The sequence below is a fragment of the Simochromis diagramma genome, unplaced genomic scaffold (genome assembly GCF_900408965.1).
Source record: "Simochromis diagramma unplaced genomic scaffold, fSimDia1.1 OVJJ01000822.1, whole genome shotgun sequence".
NCBI lineage: Eukaryota > Metazoa > Chordata > Actinopteri > Cichliformes > Cichlidae > Simochromis > Simochromis diagramma.
Window position 1 is genome coordinate 4,801,850 of NW_024387520.1, and position 15,480 is coordinate 4,817,329.

Sequence of the window (15,480 nt, forward strand, 5' to 3'; positions counted from 1 at the left end):
TTACACCAGTCTGACTTCTACTGGACAATATTTGCCATTACAACCATATGCTACTGAGTTCATCGCATACACACAAGTAATATCCAGTAATCCTTTGGGGTTTTTTTTTTTGCCATTCTGTAAAATCAATTAGAAAATATGTATTTTTTTTTAAAATGATAAAGTGGATCTTATTAAGCAACTGCATTGTACAAAAAAGTAATGTATACAGTCTTTTCTAGCATACCGTAATTGAAACTATATCCAAGAACAGGTACCCGCTGTGTTCTCATAGTCTTTATTTCATCTATTTACAAAGAATACAAAACTTTCTTCCATTACTTCATATGAACAGACAGACATAACAAGCAAGGCTTCATTTGTGATGCTGTTTTGTCCAGTTGGAAGCTTCTTTGCGCCCTTGTTTCAGCCCCTACGAAAACACAAAACCCCCCAAAATATTACTCATTTTATGAATCCATGACTTTTACATATACCTAAAAATCTGAAAGGAAAAATAAAGCAACTTAACCAAAAAGGCAAAGGAAAAGCATCAACATTACCATAAACAAGTGACTACTATTTACAGCATAACAAAAGGTGAGGTATGTACAAGCTCCAAATCCATGTTATAACCTCCCAAGAAGCCAGCAGGGCTCTGTGCACGTACCAGATAGTATCCTGTGTGATATCCACTCATATACCAGGAGATAAGCATGCTGCCCAAGGCTTCATCATCCACCATGTCAGGGCTCATCGGTGGAGGTGGAGGAACCATCTAAGGTGGAGGCATCAACAGCAGAGCGAATGTTCAGGATGCAGTTGTTGGTGTTTAACGTTGCCATTTGTTAGACCCTAACATGTTATATCCTAAACTGTATCTACATTTAACCTGCTGTAGAGTAAACACACTCCTTTAGCTTTGCTAAGGGTAAAAATTGATCCCAACTCACCGGTGGACCAAAAGGCATCATGGGAGGCCATGGAGGAGGTACAGGCCCATGACTACCAGATCGCTTGCTGCTCCCCTGGTGCAAGACAAAAGACACAAAGGTGGAAATCAACAGCTTGTAATATCATTACCACATAAAGTACCCAAGATAACGAGAGAGGTTTGAAACTATTTTCATTAGGGAAACTTATCTAAACTGAAGTAAGCGCAGTCTGATGTCTTCCAATTCTTTTACTCAAAATAACTTCTTCTCAACATGGACATAAATATCATGGAAATATTAGGCTTGTATTGATATCTTTGAATTGCTCTGTGAGGCAAAATGATTGCACATTGTTAAGCCTGGGGAGCTGAGACCAGCCTGATAGAGGTGATGTGGTGGTGGTAGGGATTATTAAAAAAACAAATCCACTCCAACTGTTAATGCAAGAGGTCTAGAAAAAAAAAGGGCAAGGTGCATGGCCTTTTAGCTTTGGTTAGTGTCTGCCTAGGTGGTAGCTTTTCTGTGCCAAGGAAGGTTGGTTCGACAACACTAACTGGATTGATCAATACCAACGAAACATTGGACAAGGCAGGAATGATTACTGTAAGCATTTCTACACCAATGCAAATTCAAAGATAATCACGAAGTGCAGGCTTGTCATGAAACAGAAGCTGCTTAAACAACATTGTCACAGTCCAAAGTTAGTGAGGTTTTGGACCAAGTGGCTGGTGTCCACAAATCAAAACTTTCGAGCTCAAATAAAGTTTGTTGCTTCCCACATGAGAATAAAAAGCACAAAATCTTGACACAGTCATTTAAAAAAAAAAAAAAAAAAAGCTGAGACACTTAAACCTCATCATGATTGTTACGCATGGTGGTGGCAGCATCATGCTGAGAGGCTGATCTACTGCCAGTTAAATTAATATAAGCACGGGTGCACATAAGTGGTCCGCAGGTGCGCATTCGCTGTCAAAATAACAGACACGCACCAGATAAGAAGTTGCAACGCGTTTGCGTACATAGTATTTTCTGGAGGAGGACAGACATTTGTTTAGAACTCTTAAAGATGTCGAAGAAGCTCCTTTAAGCAATTACTTTGGTGTTCCTCCACCTCCAAAGAAATGCCAGAAGGAGTCCGAACCGCAAAAGCAGCGCATATTCCCGGAAAAGTGGTTGCAGGAGGTGAGCTGGCTTCAAACAAACGATGAATGCACAGAGATGTGGTGCAGAATATGCTGTGAAAATCCCACTCTAGCGGACAAAAACAGTGCCTTTTTAAATGTATGCAAACGCGCATTGCAACTTCTTATCTGGTGCGCGTTTTTTTATTTTGACAGTGAATGCGCACCTGCGCACCACTTATGTGCACCTCTGAATATAAGTTAATGAATGAGAAGGACTTTCCAGAATTCTTCATCATAAGCTCAAAACATCAGATAGATGTTTGAAACCTGGAAACAGTTGTGTCGTTTTGCAGGACGATGATCAAACACTCATTAAAGTTGGATAAAACACAAAGCTCAGTGTAAAAATAAGGCATTTGAAATAAAATTCAATAGCTGAATACAACCATATAAAAAAGTGAAATATGCTTAGTAAGAGCTGTGCCAGAAGACCATAAATTCAAGATTTTAACTTTTGTCAAGAAAAGAGGTAAAATATGTAAATCATGGTGCAAACAAACAAACAAAAAGGAACATTTAAGCAAATTTGTTGATGATTTGTATTTATAACTCTGATGCTTTTTGATTTCAAGTCAAAGATTAGTTAAAACTTTTTTCTTTTTAATATCCATCATTATTACAAGCATTAGTCCCCACATTTCCTGGAAAGCACTAAAAGCCACAAATTCATGTCCATAATAAGTGTATGTATGCTTTTAAACTGAACAGTCAGCATGTAGAGGCTCAAAGAAGGCTTAAGATAATGTACAATATTTTTTAAAACACACTATTTCTTTTCTACTCTTTACAGTTGGGTCCACATAAAGAAATTGGGCCTATTACAATCCAGTCCTGCAATAAATGTTCATATTCTATCTTTAGTGTTCAGATTATAAACACTTTGCTCACGTTTCCTCTTTCTGACTACAACAAACATTCAACCTCCTATCAGGAATTTAATTAATACCTGAAAATGATTTAATCACAATTTAAAAACAAAAATAAGCATGAAAGTAATTTTGTTGGCAGACTAATAATGAATCAGCTCCCTAAAGAGCCTTTCTTCTTACCTGTCTGAAAGCATGCATGGGAGGTGGTACTGGAGGAAATCCAGGAAAACCAGGAGCCCACATAGGAGGTGATTCTTTGTGGGTCTTGGACTTGTGGCCCTTATTAGGTGACTGTTTGTGCTGGTTTGGAGTAGCTGACCTGTCACTCTCCTCCGTTGAAGATTCTGCTTCATGCACCTATGGATAGCAAAGACATACTGCTTTGATCTTTCTCCCCAATTTCACACCACTGGGAACAAATACAGAGAAATCCATAAACATATCTGAATTTGTTTGGGAAGCAGTAAGAAATGATCCAGACAAAAACAGAAAGCGCTAACCCATCTATCCATCCTTAGTCCTAAGTTTTAATAGACTAAGAAAGCAATCTGTTAATCGGCAGTGATTTCCATGACTCACCATTTGATAAAATGGTAAAAAAATATTTAAGCCTGATTTGGTCACAATATTAGTTTTGCTATTTTAACATTCATGATGTTCATATGTGAATAATGAAGGTAAAAACTATGTGCAAATTGTGTCAGGGAACAATACTACCATTTTCTAATAACTGAATTGTTATTTGTATTGTGCTGCTGTTATGTGAATGCATTTATTTGCACTAGTTTACCTTGGTATTTGATTCCTCATCACCCTCCGAAAACTCTGATAGCAGGTCTTCAAGATTCTGCTCCTCCTCGTTGCCATAGCCTGTATAAACAACTATACAAGTGCCTCTCTTCTTGTCTATGGAGGCGATCGTGGCTGCATAGAGCTGGCCATCCTCGGACCAGTAAGCACTGCATGAATCCCCAACCTGCCACTGTGACACAACATAAACTGTAATTAAAGTGAAAGCGTAAACATGTGTAAACAACACTGTTTTTGAATGTCTCTGAATTACCAACAGGATACAGTTGTGGTCAGAAAAAAAATACTCATCATGGGCATGAATGTCATGGTAACATGGTGCAGAAGAGGTGCACAAGTTTAAATTAAATTTCTATGGGATCAAAAGTATACATAAGGCATATATACATATACTCCGAATAACGCGTTAAATGTCCCTGAGCAAGTCGCATCTCCACCAGATGGCTTTTGGTAACCATCAACAAGCTTCTGGTGTATTTCTGGTTAAATATTTGATCATTCTTCTCGGCAGAACTACTAGAGTTCATTTAAATTTGTTGGCTTCCTGCACAAACCCAGGTTTTAGGCAAAGTCCACAAATTTCAACGGGGGTGCGGTCGGGCGTTGGGAAGGTAATTCCAAAAGCTTAATGTTAGCCTGCTTTATCCATTCTAAATCCAGTTTTGATGTGTGTTTGGGATCAATGTCCTGTTGGAACACCCAGTTTTCCCAGTTTTTTAAACTTTACTGCTCCAAACAGACCTCTTGTCATTGTGGACAAATAGCTCAACCTTTGTCTTGTTTGATCATAAAGCTTTTCTACACAAGGCATTTGGCTTGTCCATGTGGGCTGCTGCAAATTTCAGGCAGGCTTGAAGATCTTTTGGTGAAGGTGCTTCTTTCTTGGTTGGCACCCTTCCACGTCACGGTGATGCAAAACTTGCTTCACTGTGTACAGTGACACTGATGTTGCAGCAGTTTCCAGTTCATGGCAGACTTGAGCCTCAGCAGTTCCTGGGTTGTTCCTGAACATCCTAACACATTTCATCTAATCTGAGGATGTGACAGATTGGGTCTTCTTTGAGACCTTGGATGAGAGGTCACGTGTCCAAGTAACTGTTACTTGCTTACAATTGTTTAAACTGATTATCTTAAAATCTGAAGTTGTTTAGGGACAGCTCCGAGACCATCCCAACTCGTATAAATGTACGAATCTCCTTCTTAGACCTTCATAGAATAGCCTGGAGTTTCCTATTGTAACAAGCACCGGTCAATCCAATAACTGCTGCCATGCAAATCCTATTTATGATGGCAGAGAAACTATTAGTTTTAGTCAATCATGATCACTAATGACAAGTTAATAGGCCTTGCCAAGTTCTAAGTCATTGTTGAACCTTCAGCACCACTTACTAAAATATTTAAGTGAATGTATGTATATATTTAAGCCTGCATTTATACTTTTCACTCTGTGTGGATTAGAGAAAATCCACCTCCCAAAAATGAGTTGTCCACCACATTCTTGATTTTAAAACCCATTTAGGATGTATGCTGTGCAATCACTCCACAAAGTAAAAAGAACAGTTCAAAGAAATCATTAAAATCCTTAAAATTATGATGACAATCATGCTTGTGATAAGTGTAGTTAAACTTCTAACCATAACTGTAGAAACTGTAAATGAAAGACACATTTCGACCACTGATTTGAAACACAGAATCTAAACTGACTTATGTTAAAATGTACTCTCCAGTTTGATACCTCTGACAACAAACATCATGTGTAAATATTTAACTCTAAACCTTTTCCCCTTCAAATGTATCTGTAGCTTTAGTTCCAGTTCCTCACCTCTTTTTCTGGTGCTGCATTGTTTCTTTTCCTACTCTGGTTCTTCTTGTTGTTCTTGCGTTTCTTTCCTGGTTGGTTTTTCTTTGAGACTTGTGGCTCATCTTCACCCTTAAGGGCAGTCTAACACGCAAATCAAGAAGAGACTTTAAAATAGCAAACAACATTTAACATTCACACATACTGCAATAATCCCAAGTTACCTTGAAAGATGCAACTGCCTTGTCATAAGCCTTTATCAGTGCGGTGTCATCCCAGATGTCTGAATCATCACTCTGGAAGAGAACAACAAATTTGGAGTCTTTACAATACAAACATGTATTTTTAATGGGTATAAATAAATAATGGCTAAACATTAAGTGATTTAAAAATAATAAATAATACCTCCAAACCAGATGACATTTACAGCCAGTATTTATTTGATGTGTCAAAATAATTCACTAAATAGTAAAAGACGGTGTGTTGAAGAGCAGAAAGACTTTAAACAATTTATGATGAATAATTAATCAATTTCTTTCGTAGAAAACAGGATAATCAGCATACAAAAAGACGAACACATTAAATGTTGCTAAATTATTATTATTATTTTTAAATCTGTCTTAAATCCACAATTATAATGAAGCATCTTACAAGCAGTGCATGCAAAAACAGAGGCAGGATGCAAAGGATTTTAGGCTTATTGTACAGTACACCTTTGTCTCCTATGAACTGTTGCAACTCAACCTAAAACTACTTTGTAAAGCATTTTTGTAACGCATATCCACGATGGTATATTCCAATAAAGCCACGTTTTGTTTATTGAAGCACATCTGGTATACTGTGTATTTCCGGCTTGACTTCTTTTATTACTTTTCTCATATCTTAACTTAGCCTAACTCAACGTTGGTTTAGCTTTTAGCTATATAGCTCACCGCCTCAAACAACTGTACAGACAGCACAGAAGCGTCATATAAGTCATGTTCCTCCGCGTAATACTGCATTATTACTCGCCTGTCCAGTTCCGCGCGTAAAAAGCACTTCCTTGCATCCATTCGCCATGTGAACAATTGCTGTATCCAGTGCTAGCCGCTAACTCCTAAACATCTAACTAGCAGCGTGCGTCGGAAATTGTGACGTACAACATTGCGACGTCTATATCTTGCGACGCAGTGGTTGGCTTGGCAACGGCAATTGACGACTTTCCCCCCTTAAGAATCTGTAAACAAAGCATTTGTTGTGTTCTGTTATAGAAAAACCAGAAAGCCTCGGAGACTATAACCTTTTCTGTGCGATGATTGAGTCGTCTGTAACTTCTTTAGGTGCGAAAGTTGTCCTCGTTGCATCCAGCGATGAAAATCACCCACCAGAAAACATTATCGACGGGTGAGTGCTGGTTTTTAAGCTGTGATTATCTCAGCAGTTTTATCTTTGTCAATTTTCATATATTCATTTAAACAAAAGGAAACAAATTATGTGATTTTGCTACAAGCTGCTACTTAACGGCGCTGAAGATGCAACTTAAAATTGCTTCTTTGCTAAGCTGTCTGTTGTGTTGACATAACACTGGTTCGTCCCTTCAAATTCAAATTCAAAGTAAACTTTATTGTCATCTCTGCTAAATACAGTTCAGTATATAGAGACGAGACGACGAGGCTCCAGTTCCATACAGTGCAAAAGAACAACAAGAAATATATAAAGAGTAAGAATAAAAAGAATAAATGTACATACATTTTGAGACTGAGGTAAGGGGAGTAAATATACACTTTGAGGTAAAAGGGTTAATAACAGTCTAAAATTTACAATTGAGATTTAAGGTGACTTTGAAGTGGTTTAAAATGACCATGATTCCTGAGAGTAGGATTCTCCATAGAGCAGCATCTGTATTTACAAAGGCAGTGGTATGTGGAGTCCGGTAGAGTCAGTTAGTGGTTTGTGTGGGTGTATTGGGTGGGGGGAGCTGGTAGTGAGTTCAGGAGTCTGATAGCTTGTGGGAAAAAGCTGTCTCTCAGTCTGGAGGATCGGGCCCCAATGCCGCGATAGCGTCTGCCGGATGGGAGGAGGGAAAAGAGTCCATGTGAGGAGTGTGACGGGTCACGCACGATGCAGGAGGTCTTACTGATGCAGCGTTTGTGAAAGATGTCCTGTAGCAGAGGGAGAGATGTTCCAATGATCTTTGCAGCTGCTTTGACGATCCGATGTAGCTGGCTGAGGTCACCGACTTTGCAGTTTCCAAACCACACGGGGATGCAGCTGGTCAGAACACTCTCTATTATGCCCCTGTAGAACATGGTGAGGGTGGGAGGAGGGAGGTTGGCCCGCTTCAGGCGTCTTAGGAAGTGGAGGCGCTGCTTGGCCTTTTTGGTGATGGAGGTGGTGTTGGCAGTCCAGGTGAGGTTGTCTGAGATGTGAACTCCCAGGAAATTGGTGCTGTTAACAGACTCTACTGTGGAACCGTCGATGCTGAGTGGTGTGTGAGTAGAGCGAGTCTTCCTGAAGTCGACAATCATATCCTTGGTTTTGTCCATATTTAGTGACAGGTTGTTTTCACTGCACCAGAACGCCAGCTACTGAACCGCATCTCTACGCTGACTCGTCGTTGCTGCTGATGGGTCCAACCACGGTTGTGTCGTCAGCGAACTTGATGATGTGGTTAGAGCTGTGTAGGGCGGTGCAGTCGTGTGTCAGGAGGGTGAACAACAGAGGGCTGAGAACATAGCCCTGAAGAGCTCCTGTGCTCAGCCTGATTGTGCTGGAGATGTTGTCGCCGATTCGGATGGACTGAGGCCTCTCTGACAGGAAATCTAGTATCCAGTTGCTGAGAGAGGTGCTCAGTCCCAACTTGCTGAGTTTGTCGAACAGTTTTTGGGGGATAATGCTGAGTTATCTGAGTCTATGAACAGCATTCTGACATAGTTGTCTTTCTTGCCCAGGTGGGAGAGGTGAAGTGCAGTGGAAATGGCATCCTTGGTCGACCTGTTTGGCCAGTATGCAAACTGCAGCGGGTCCAGTGAGCAGGGGAGGTTGCTCTTCACGTGCACCACGACAAGTCTCTCGAAGCACTTCAAAATGATGGGGTCAGGGCGATGGGACTGTAGTCGTTCAGGCAGGTTACAGAGGATTTCTTTGGCACCGGGATGATGGTGGTGGACTTGAAGCACGCTGGGATGATCATCTGGCTCAGTGATGAGTAGAAGATGTCTGTGAAGACATCGGGCAGCTGATCAGCGCAGCCTCTCAGCACGCGACCTGGGATGTTGTCTGGTCCAGCAGCTTTCCGTGGGTTGACCTTGGTGAGAGATCTCCTCACATCGGCTGCAGGCAGAGAGATGGTCTGGTCGGTGGTGGGGGGCGTGGCTTTCTTTGCTTGTGTGTTGTTCAGAGCATCAAACCGTGCGTAGAACTTGTTCAGCTCCTTAGGAAGTGTGGCATCTCCATCACAGGTGCCTGTTGCAGGCTTGTACTGTGTGACGGCCTGAATGCCCTGCCATAAACTGTGAAAGTTCTTTGTGTTGTGGAAGTGGCTCTGGATCTTTTGTGCATGTGCATGCTTTGCTTGTTGGATGGCGCGAGAGAAATTTGGGTGTCTTGAATTAGGGGCTTTATTTTTTGCATGAATGAGTCACATGATTGTGCAAATGACTGGAAAAGCGGTAGGACTATTGCTTTAGCTAACATTTTTAATATTTCAAGAAAGTCTGGCTACATGGCAGCAAAATATGAAGGTTTTTTTGTGCAATATTGTATATCTACACAACAAAAGTTGATATCAAAATGTGATCTAAAAAGGTCTCATCAATGGTAAAATGTCATGATTTTCTGTCTTTCTTATCACTCAGAAACACTAAAACGTTTTGGATGTCCACTGGGATGTTTCCTCAAGAGTTCATCATTCACTTCCCTGAACCTACAAACATTGGCACTGTGACAGTGGACAGCTACAATGGTATGGAGGCTGTGTGCACCTTAGGTCAAACATACATGTCCAGTTCTAAAAACGTTGGGTCCATGTGTAAAATTGTGTAAACTGAATATAATAATTTGCAAATCTTATAAACCCATAATTTATTCACAATAGAACATAGAAAATGTAAAGAATTTTAAGAAAAAATAATGGTTCATTTTTAATTCAGTCGTATCAGTACGTCCCAAAAAAGTCAGGGCCGTGACTACACTGCGTAGTGTCCCCTCTTCTTTTAAGAACAGTCTGTAAATGTCTGGAAACTGAGTGACCAGTTGCTGGACTTTTCTTGTCTGACATTCTAGCTGTTCAGTAGTCATGGGTCTTTGTTGTTGTTGTTTTTTTTTAGTTCATGCTGAGACAAGTCTTTTGAACTATTGAAAAGTTAGGACTGCAGGAAGGCCAGTTCAGCACCTAGACTTGTCTATTATAAAGTCAAGCTGTCGTAATAAGTGCAGTATACAGTTTAACATTGTCTTGTTGAAACATGCACGGTCTTCCCTGAAAAAGACGTCATCTAGACAAGAGCATGTGTTGCTCTAAAACCTCTATATACTTTTGATCACTGATGTTGCCTTTCTAGATGTACAAAATGTGAGTTAAATAGGTGCTACCATACCATCAGAGAGGTTTTGAACTGAGTGCTGATAACAAAGCAGTTGATCCCTGTCCTCTAGTCTTGGGACTATGCAGTCTTTATGTCTTCCAAAAAAATTTTCCAAATACTTTTCCACCTTATCTCAGTCAATTTTAAATGAGCCTTGGCCCAGAGAAGGTGGCGGCATTTCTGGATTGTGTTCATGTATGGCATTTTCTTTGCGTGATAGAGCTTTAACCTAAGTTGAATGGATGGTACAGTAAATTGTGGTAACAGACAGTGATTTCTGGAGAGGTTCCTAAACTCATGCAGTGATTTCCATGGCATAATCATGCCTGTTTTTCAGTGCTGCCCGAGGGCCTAAAGATCAAGGGTATCCATGTATTTTTAGCCTGTATTTATTTGTCCCTTGCACACAGAGATTTCTTCAGATTTCCTGAATCTTTTAAACAGAGACATTCTTTTTATACCCAGTCATGTTATTGACCTGTTGCCAGTTAACCTGACTGGCTGCAAAATGTTCCCCTAGCTGTCTCTTTTTAGTATCACTTACTTTTCCAAGCTTTTGTTGGCTCCGTCCCCACTTTTTTTGAAATATATTTCTGCCATCAAATTCAAAATGACCTTATTTTTTTCTCAGTTTAAATATCTGTGTCCTTTTGTGAAAAAATGAGGGTTTATGAGATTTGCAAATCAGTGTATTCATCTTTTATTTACATTTTACACAGCATTCCACAATCCCAGCTTTGTTTAAAATTGGGATTGTATTTTGTGTGGATTGTATGCACCCCTCTGAAGTAAACAGGCATTAAAATGATTTTATATAGCACGGCTTGAAAACACTTTTTGTAGCCACGTAGTATTGCAGATTAGCTGCTCTTCAAGGGAATTATGAGCACCTTTCCCAAAGGTTTAGGTTATGCTTTTTAAAGTAATGTGTGGGATAACAAATTCTTAGTGGTGTTATTGTAGAAATTGACCTTTTCTTTTCAGCCAACTACAGGATATTTGCATTTATAATTTGCCGATATACGCATGAATCCATTCTTGTCATTGTTGTTTCCGCTCCTTCGGAGCCCCCAAAGTTTTAATCAGTACTGCACACTCAGGTGATGTGTTTTATCTCTCCACTGCTAATATTCAATACCAGGCAGCGGTATTGGTTGGGGGTTAGGGTTCTTTCTGATGACTCTTCCATGCAGACATAATCACCCCTTCATGAAACCTTCCAGCAGCTCATTTGCAGTCATGATGTTTCTGCAGTTTATTTGAAAAATTTCTTGGGCTTCCTGAGCTTTACGTGGCCTCAACAAGCCCCCCTTAAGTTCCTGTCACGATATGTCAATAAAACTGTAATTAAGTGGCTCAGAAAAAGGAAACTGATTAATCTGTCAAACACTGGACAGTAAATGACTGCTGGGTCATTTAAAGGAAGAGAAACGTCTCAAGGATGAGGTGTAACATTGTTCCATATTTAAAATGCTTATTGTTAAATATTGTTTTCTAGACATATCTATTTCCTTTAAAGTTTGTATCTATATCTCGTGTTGTTTCATGGTTTCTTTCCAATTTTTAATATCTTCTGCTGATTTCTTTCTAATTGTTTTGCAGTGAAGCACCTGAAAATAGAAAAAAACACCTCACAAAATGCTTCTCAATTTGAGCCTGTTGCAGAGAAAGGTAATAAGGACATCCAGTCAAAGCACCATTCACAGTGTTTTTAACTGGGATTAACAAACTCTTTGCCTTGCAGAGTTTGAAAGTACAGAGGGACATCTTCAGTCAAATGCTATAACAGTAGGTTCAAATGGAAATGTAAAGTAAATGTAGAATGAATAAGTTTAATGAGAATTAATAAAGCCATGACTTGTCTTTATTTTTCTCTTTCAGCTAAATGGATGCAGTGCCACCCACCTTCGTTTCATCATCACGGCGGGATATGATCACTTTGTCTCAGTTCACAGAGTCAGTGTAAAAAATTAACACACATAATTAAAATTATTGTGTGTATAACATTTACGAGGTGTGATCATAAAGTTATGCGGTGAACCCATAAAAATCAAAAACCATACTTTATTTAAATTTGGCCTGACTTGAATTTAATTTTGGTTACACATTTGGTTTAGCCTAGAATGTACTCAGTTGGGAACCTGGATAGCTGGAGACCCAAGAGCTGAGTAGTTATTCCTGTTATACTTCTTTAACAAGTCTGTGTGGTTACAAGAATAAAAAAAAAAAGGCAGACATTAAAACATCCAGACAGACCCTCGCGCTAACCATCTGATGACAAAATTTACGTCACTTGGACCCTAGCGGACTCGTGGATACAGAATGTATAAAGCAGAATTTATTTTTCAGCAGAGGTAGCGCATTTGCAGTCTGGTGATGGCGAACTCTGTTGTCAAGTATGTAGTACAGGCAGTCTGTAAGCCCCTCTTGCTTGTGTTGTTGTTGGTCAGTCAGCCAGCTGCGGAAAAGAGCAAAGTTCTAAAAACAGTGAAAAGTGTCCGCTGCACCGATTGTCTGTAGTTTTTGATCTTTGAAGTTTATTTCATGGTTTCTCCTGTTCCTGTTGAACTCCACCTTACCTATTCTAGCCCACCTCTGGTTATAGAACTCCACATTGACTGCTTGAATGCTGGCTCAGATCCAGAAGTGCACAAAAAGATGACCTTGAAGTCATGGATACTGAAATTTGAAGTGAAATCAGGCATACTTTTTATTTTCATGGGAGTTGTGTAACGTTGTGAGCTCATCACATGTATAAAAATAATACGCCCATTTCTTTTTTTCATAAGCATATACAGTCAGGTCCATAAATATTTGGACAGAGATGACTTTATTCTGATTGTGATTGTGTACATTACCACAATGAATTTTAAATGAAAATACTCAGATGCAGTTGAAGTGCAGACTTTCAGCTTTAATTCATTGCTTAAAAATGTGAGCAACTAAAGTGTTTTTAAAAAAACAAAAAAAACAAAACTCAATCTCTTCGTTCCAGGGGCTCAAAAGTCGTTGGTCAAATTAAATAACTGAAAATAAAAGGTTCATTTCTAATACTTTGCTGACAATGACAGCTTGAAGTCTTAAACTCATGGACATCAGCAGATGCTAGGTTTCCTCCTTTTTAATACTGTGCCAGTCCTTTACTGCAGCAGCTTTCAGTTGCTGTTTGTTTGTGGGCCATTATCCACAGCTCCATGTGGATAATGTGGATACCCTCAAATGAAGGTGGAGAGTCTCCACATTATGTCCATGTCCATTACAGAACTATAACTGGAATATGTTTCTGTAAACGGGTAAAAAAACAACACTTGTGTCAGTGTCCAAATATATATGGACCTAACTGCATGACTTTGTGGTATTTCATTTTTAATTAAACAATAATAAAAACAAAACCATACACACACGCATTATTTGACATAGCTGGGGAACTATGAATCTTCCTGGGATATGTTTGACAGAGAAAATATTTGAATGCATTTTTAAGCCTGCCTTATGATTAGGACATTTGTGTCAATTCATTTTCACAGTTTTTGCTTATTTAATGTTATGGATTCACTAATGGGCCTTATTTTAAATCCTACATTCGACTGTTCCTGCCTATTTCACAAGCTGATAATAGGCAAAGCCTTGGAATAAAAGAGCCGGATGGTGATGAATGGTAGAATTACTTACAAAGGAAGTTTCTCTCTCTGTGTGAGAGATAGAATTAATTAAGTAATTTTGAGCAGCAGGGGCTTAAATTGGAATCCATACAGCCCGCCCACCACCCACCCCCATCCTCACGAACAGAATTTGACATTGCCACAGACATTTATAACCATGGGCAACCTTGCTGGGGGGTTGGGGGACCAGATGGTTTCCCAGCCAACGAGTGAGTGTCTAAAGACTCCAGGCCTGTTCACACAAAATATTCAAGCCACTTCTTCTACTTACTGTATATATCCTTTACACACACACAGTAACGCTTCCTCATAAACACTCATAAACCTATCTACCTCAGCTGCCATTTCAACATGTCGGTAGCAAAGGCTTCAGCAGTATGTGAGGACCCTTTGGGACTCCCTCCCCAATTACTTTTCTGACTGCACGAGGCTTGGGGATTTGCAGAGCCTGTGTTTGTTATAGCTTGGTCTGCATGCAGGGCCCTGAATAAACCAATAAAAATATGAAATAGTTGCCTGAATAACTGGCCTCCTGATAGTTTAGAGCAACTAATTGCTTAGGGGTATAGTTTGGATGGAGCACATTTGAGTATGTGAGTGTGTAATGAGTAATGAGGCCAAGGCAGAAACTGATACGGTGTTATTGACTCTTCTATTATTTACCAGTATGGAATATTTATTATATTTTTGAAAGTCAGGTTTGGACCGTGAAATGCAGTGCTTCAGAGTCATAGGAGTACATTTTTCCCTCCTCGGTAGTTCAGGTGTGAATTTTAATTCACATGTTTGCTTTAAAAATGTAACCAAAGAGCCTCGCTTTGCATGTTGAACAGGTCTGAAAAAGCTCCTCTGTGTTATTAATGAATTCAGGCCCTTTTGTGCTTGACTATCAGCCGATCAGAAGAAACACAGCAGGATATGAGTGCATTATTATCATGTCACTGCAGGGTAGGGCTAAATTATCACCCAGTCTACTGATGGCTGTCTAACTGCTGTTCAGTCATACTCAGACATCTGCTAGACCAGAACTCTGTATGTTCAGCTGAGTCTATAAAAAGAGATCGGATCCTCCCTGAAAACCCCTGTTCAGTAGATGATACAGCTGACAGAGGTCGATATTTGTAAAATTATTAAAAGCCCACAATAAATATGTATGCATGCAATATATTTTTCAGTTAATTATCAGTTAAAACACATTAAAATGGCTACGTTTCAAAATCACAGGAAAAACACTGCATTTTTTTTATTGCAATTGTGTAAATATAGTTGATGTTTTGTATGTGGTTATTTTGAGGAAGAAATCCGCCACCCACCCCAGCTCTGTTATTTTCTTTCACCAGCGACTCTGAGTTTCTTGTTATCTCTTCAGTGTGGTCCTCCATTCACGTTGGTGACGAAGCCACGCGCACCGACAATGGGCCTTAATTTGATTTCAGTTCTGATTTGGTCTCATCAGCTCATTTATGACAGAAGCTGAGACACAACGAGCTGTTGTGAAAGGAAGGAAGTGGTATCAAAAGACCGAAATTAGCTGATTAGATGGGAGAGGAAAACAATCTTCCTATTATTTAAGTCCAACAGGAATGGAGAATGATAGTGAAGAACTGACACTCATATTTATTTATGAGTTTAATTCTAGCAATTGCTCATCAAATCCACCCTTATGCAATTCAGTTGA

At 39.5% G+C, this 15,480-nt stretch overlaps 2 protein-coding genes across 2 annotated transcripts; one reads left to right on the forward strand and one right to left on the reverse strand.

Annotated features, from left to right (window-relative positions):
- Positions 1 to 261: 261 nt before the first annotated feature.
- Positions 262 to 6,718, reverse strand: smn1 (survival of motor neuron 1, telomeric). The gene is made up of 8 exons (XM_040019796.1): positions 6,587 to 6,718; positions 5,800 to 5,871; positions 5,600 to 5,719; positions 3,758 to 3,949; positions 3,148 to 3,324; positions 933 to 1,007; positions 650 to 757; positions 262 to 412 (listed from the first exon to the last, which is right to left on the reverse strand). The coding sequence occupies exons 1-8, from the start codon at positions 6,632 to 6,634 to the stop codon at positions 356 to 358; spliced, it is 849 nt and encodes a 282-aa protein (XP_039875730.1). The 5' UTR covers positions 6,635 to 6,718; the 3' UTR covers positions 262 to 355.
- hspb11 (heat shock protein family B (small) member 11) lies at positions 6,717 to 15,015 on the forward strand. Its single transcript, XM_040019800.1, has 5 exons — positions 6,717 to 6,958; positions 9,412 to 9,518; positions 11,743 to 11,811; positions 11,885 to 11,928; positions 12,022 to 15,015. The coding sequence occupies exons 1-5, from the start codon at positions 6,867 to 6,869 to the stop codon at positions 12,112 to 12,114; spliced, it is 405 nt and encodes a 134-aa protein (XP_039875734.1). The 5' UTR covers positions 6,717 to 6,866; the 3' UTR covers positions 12,115 to 15,015.
- The last annotated feature ends 465 nt before the right edge of the window (positions 15,016 to 15,480 follow it).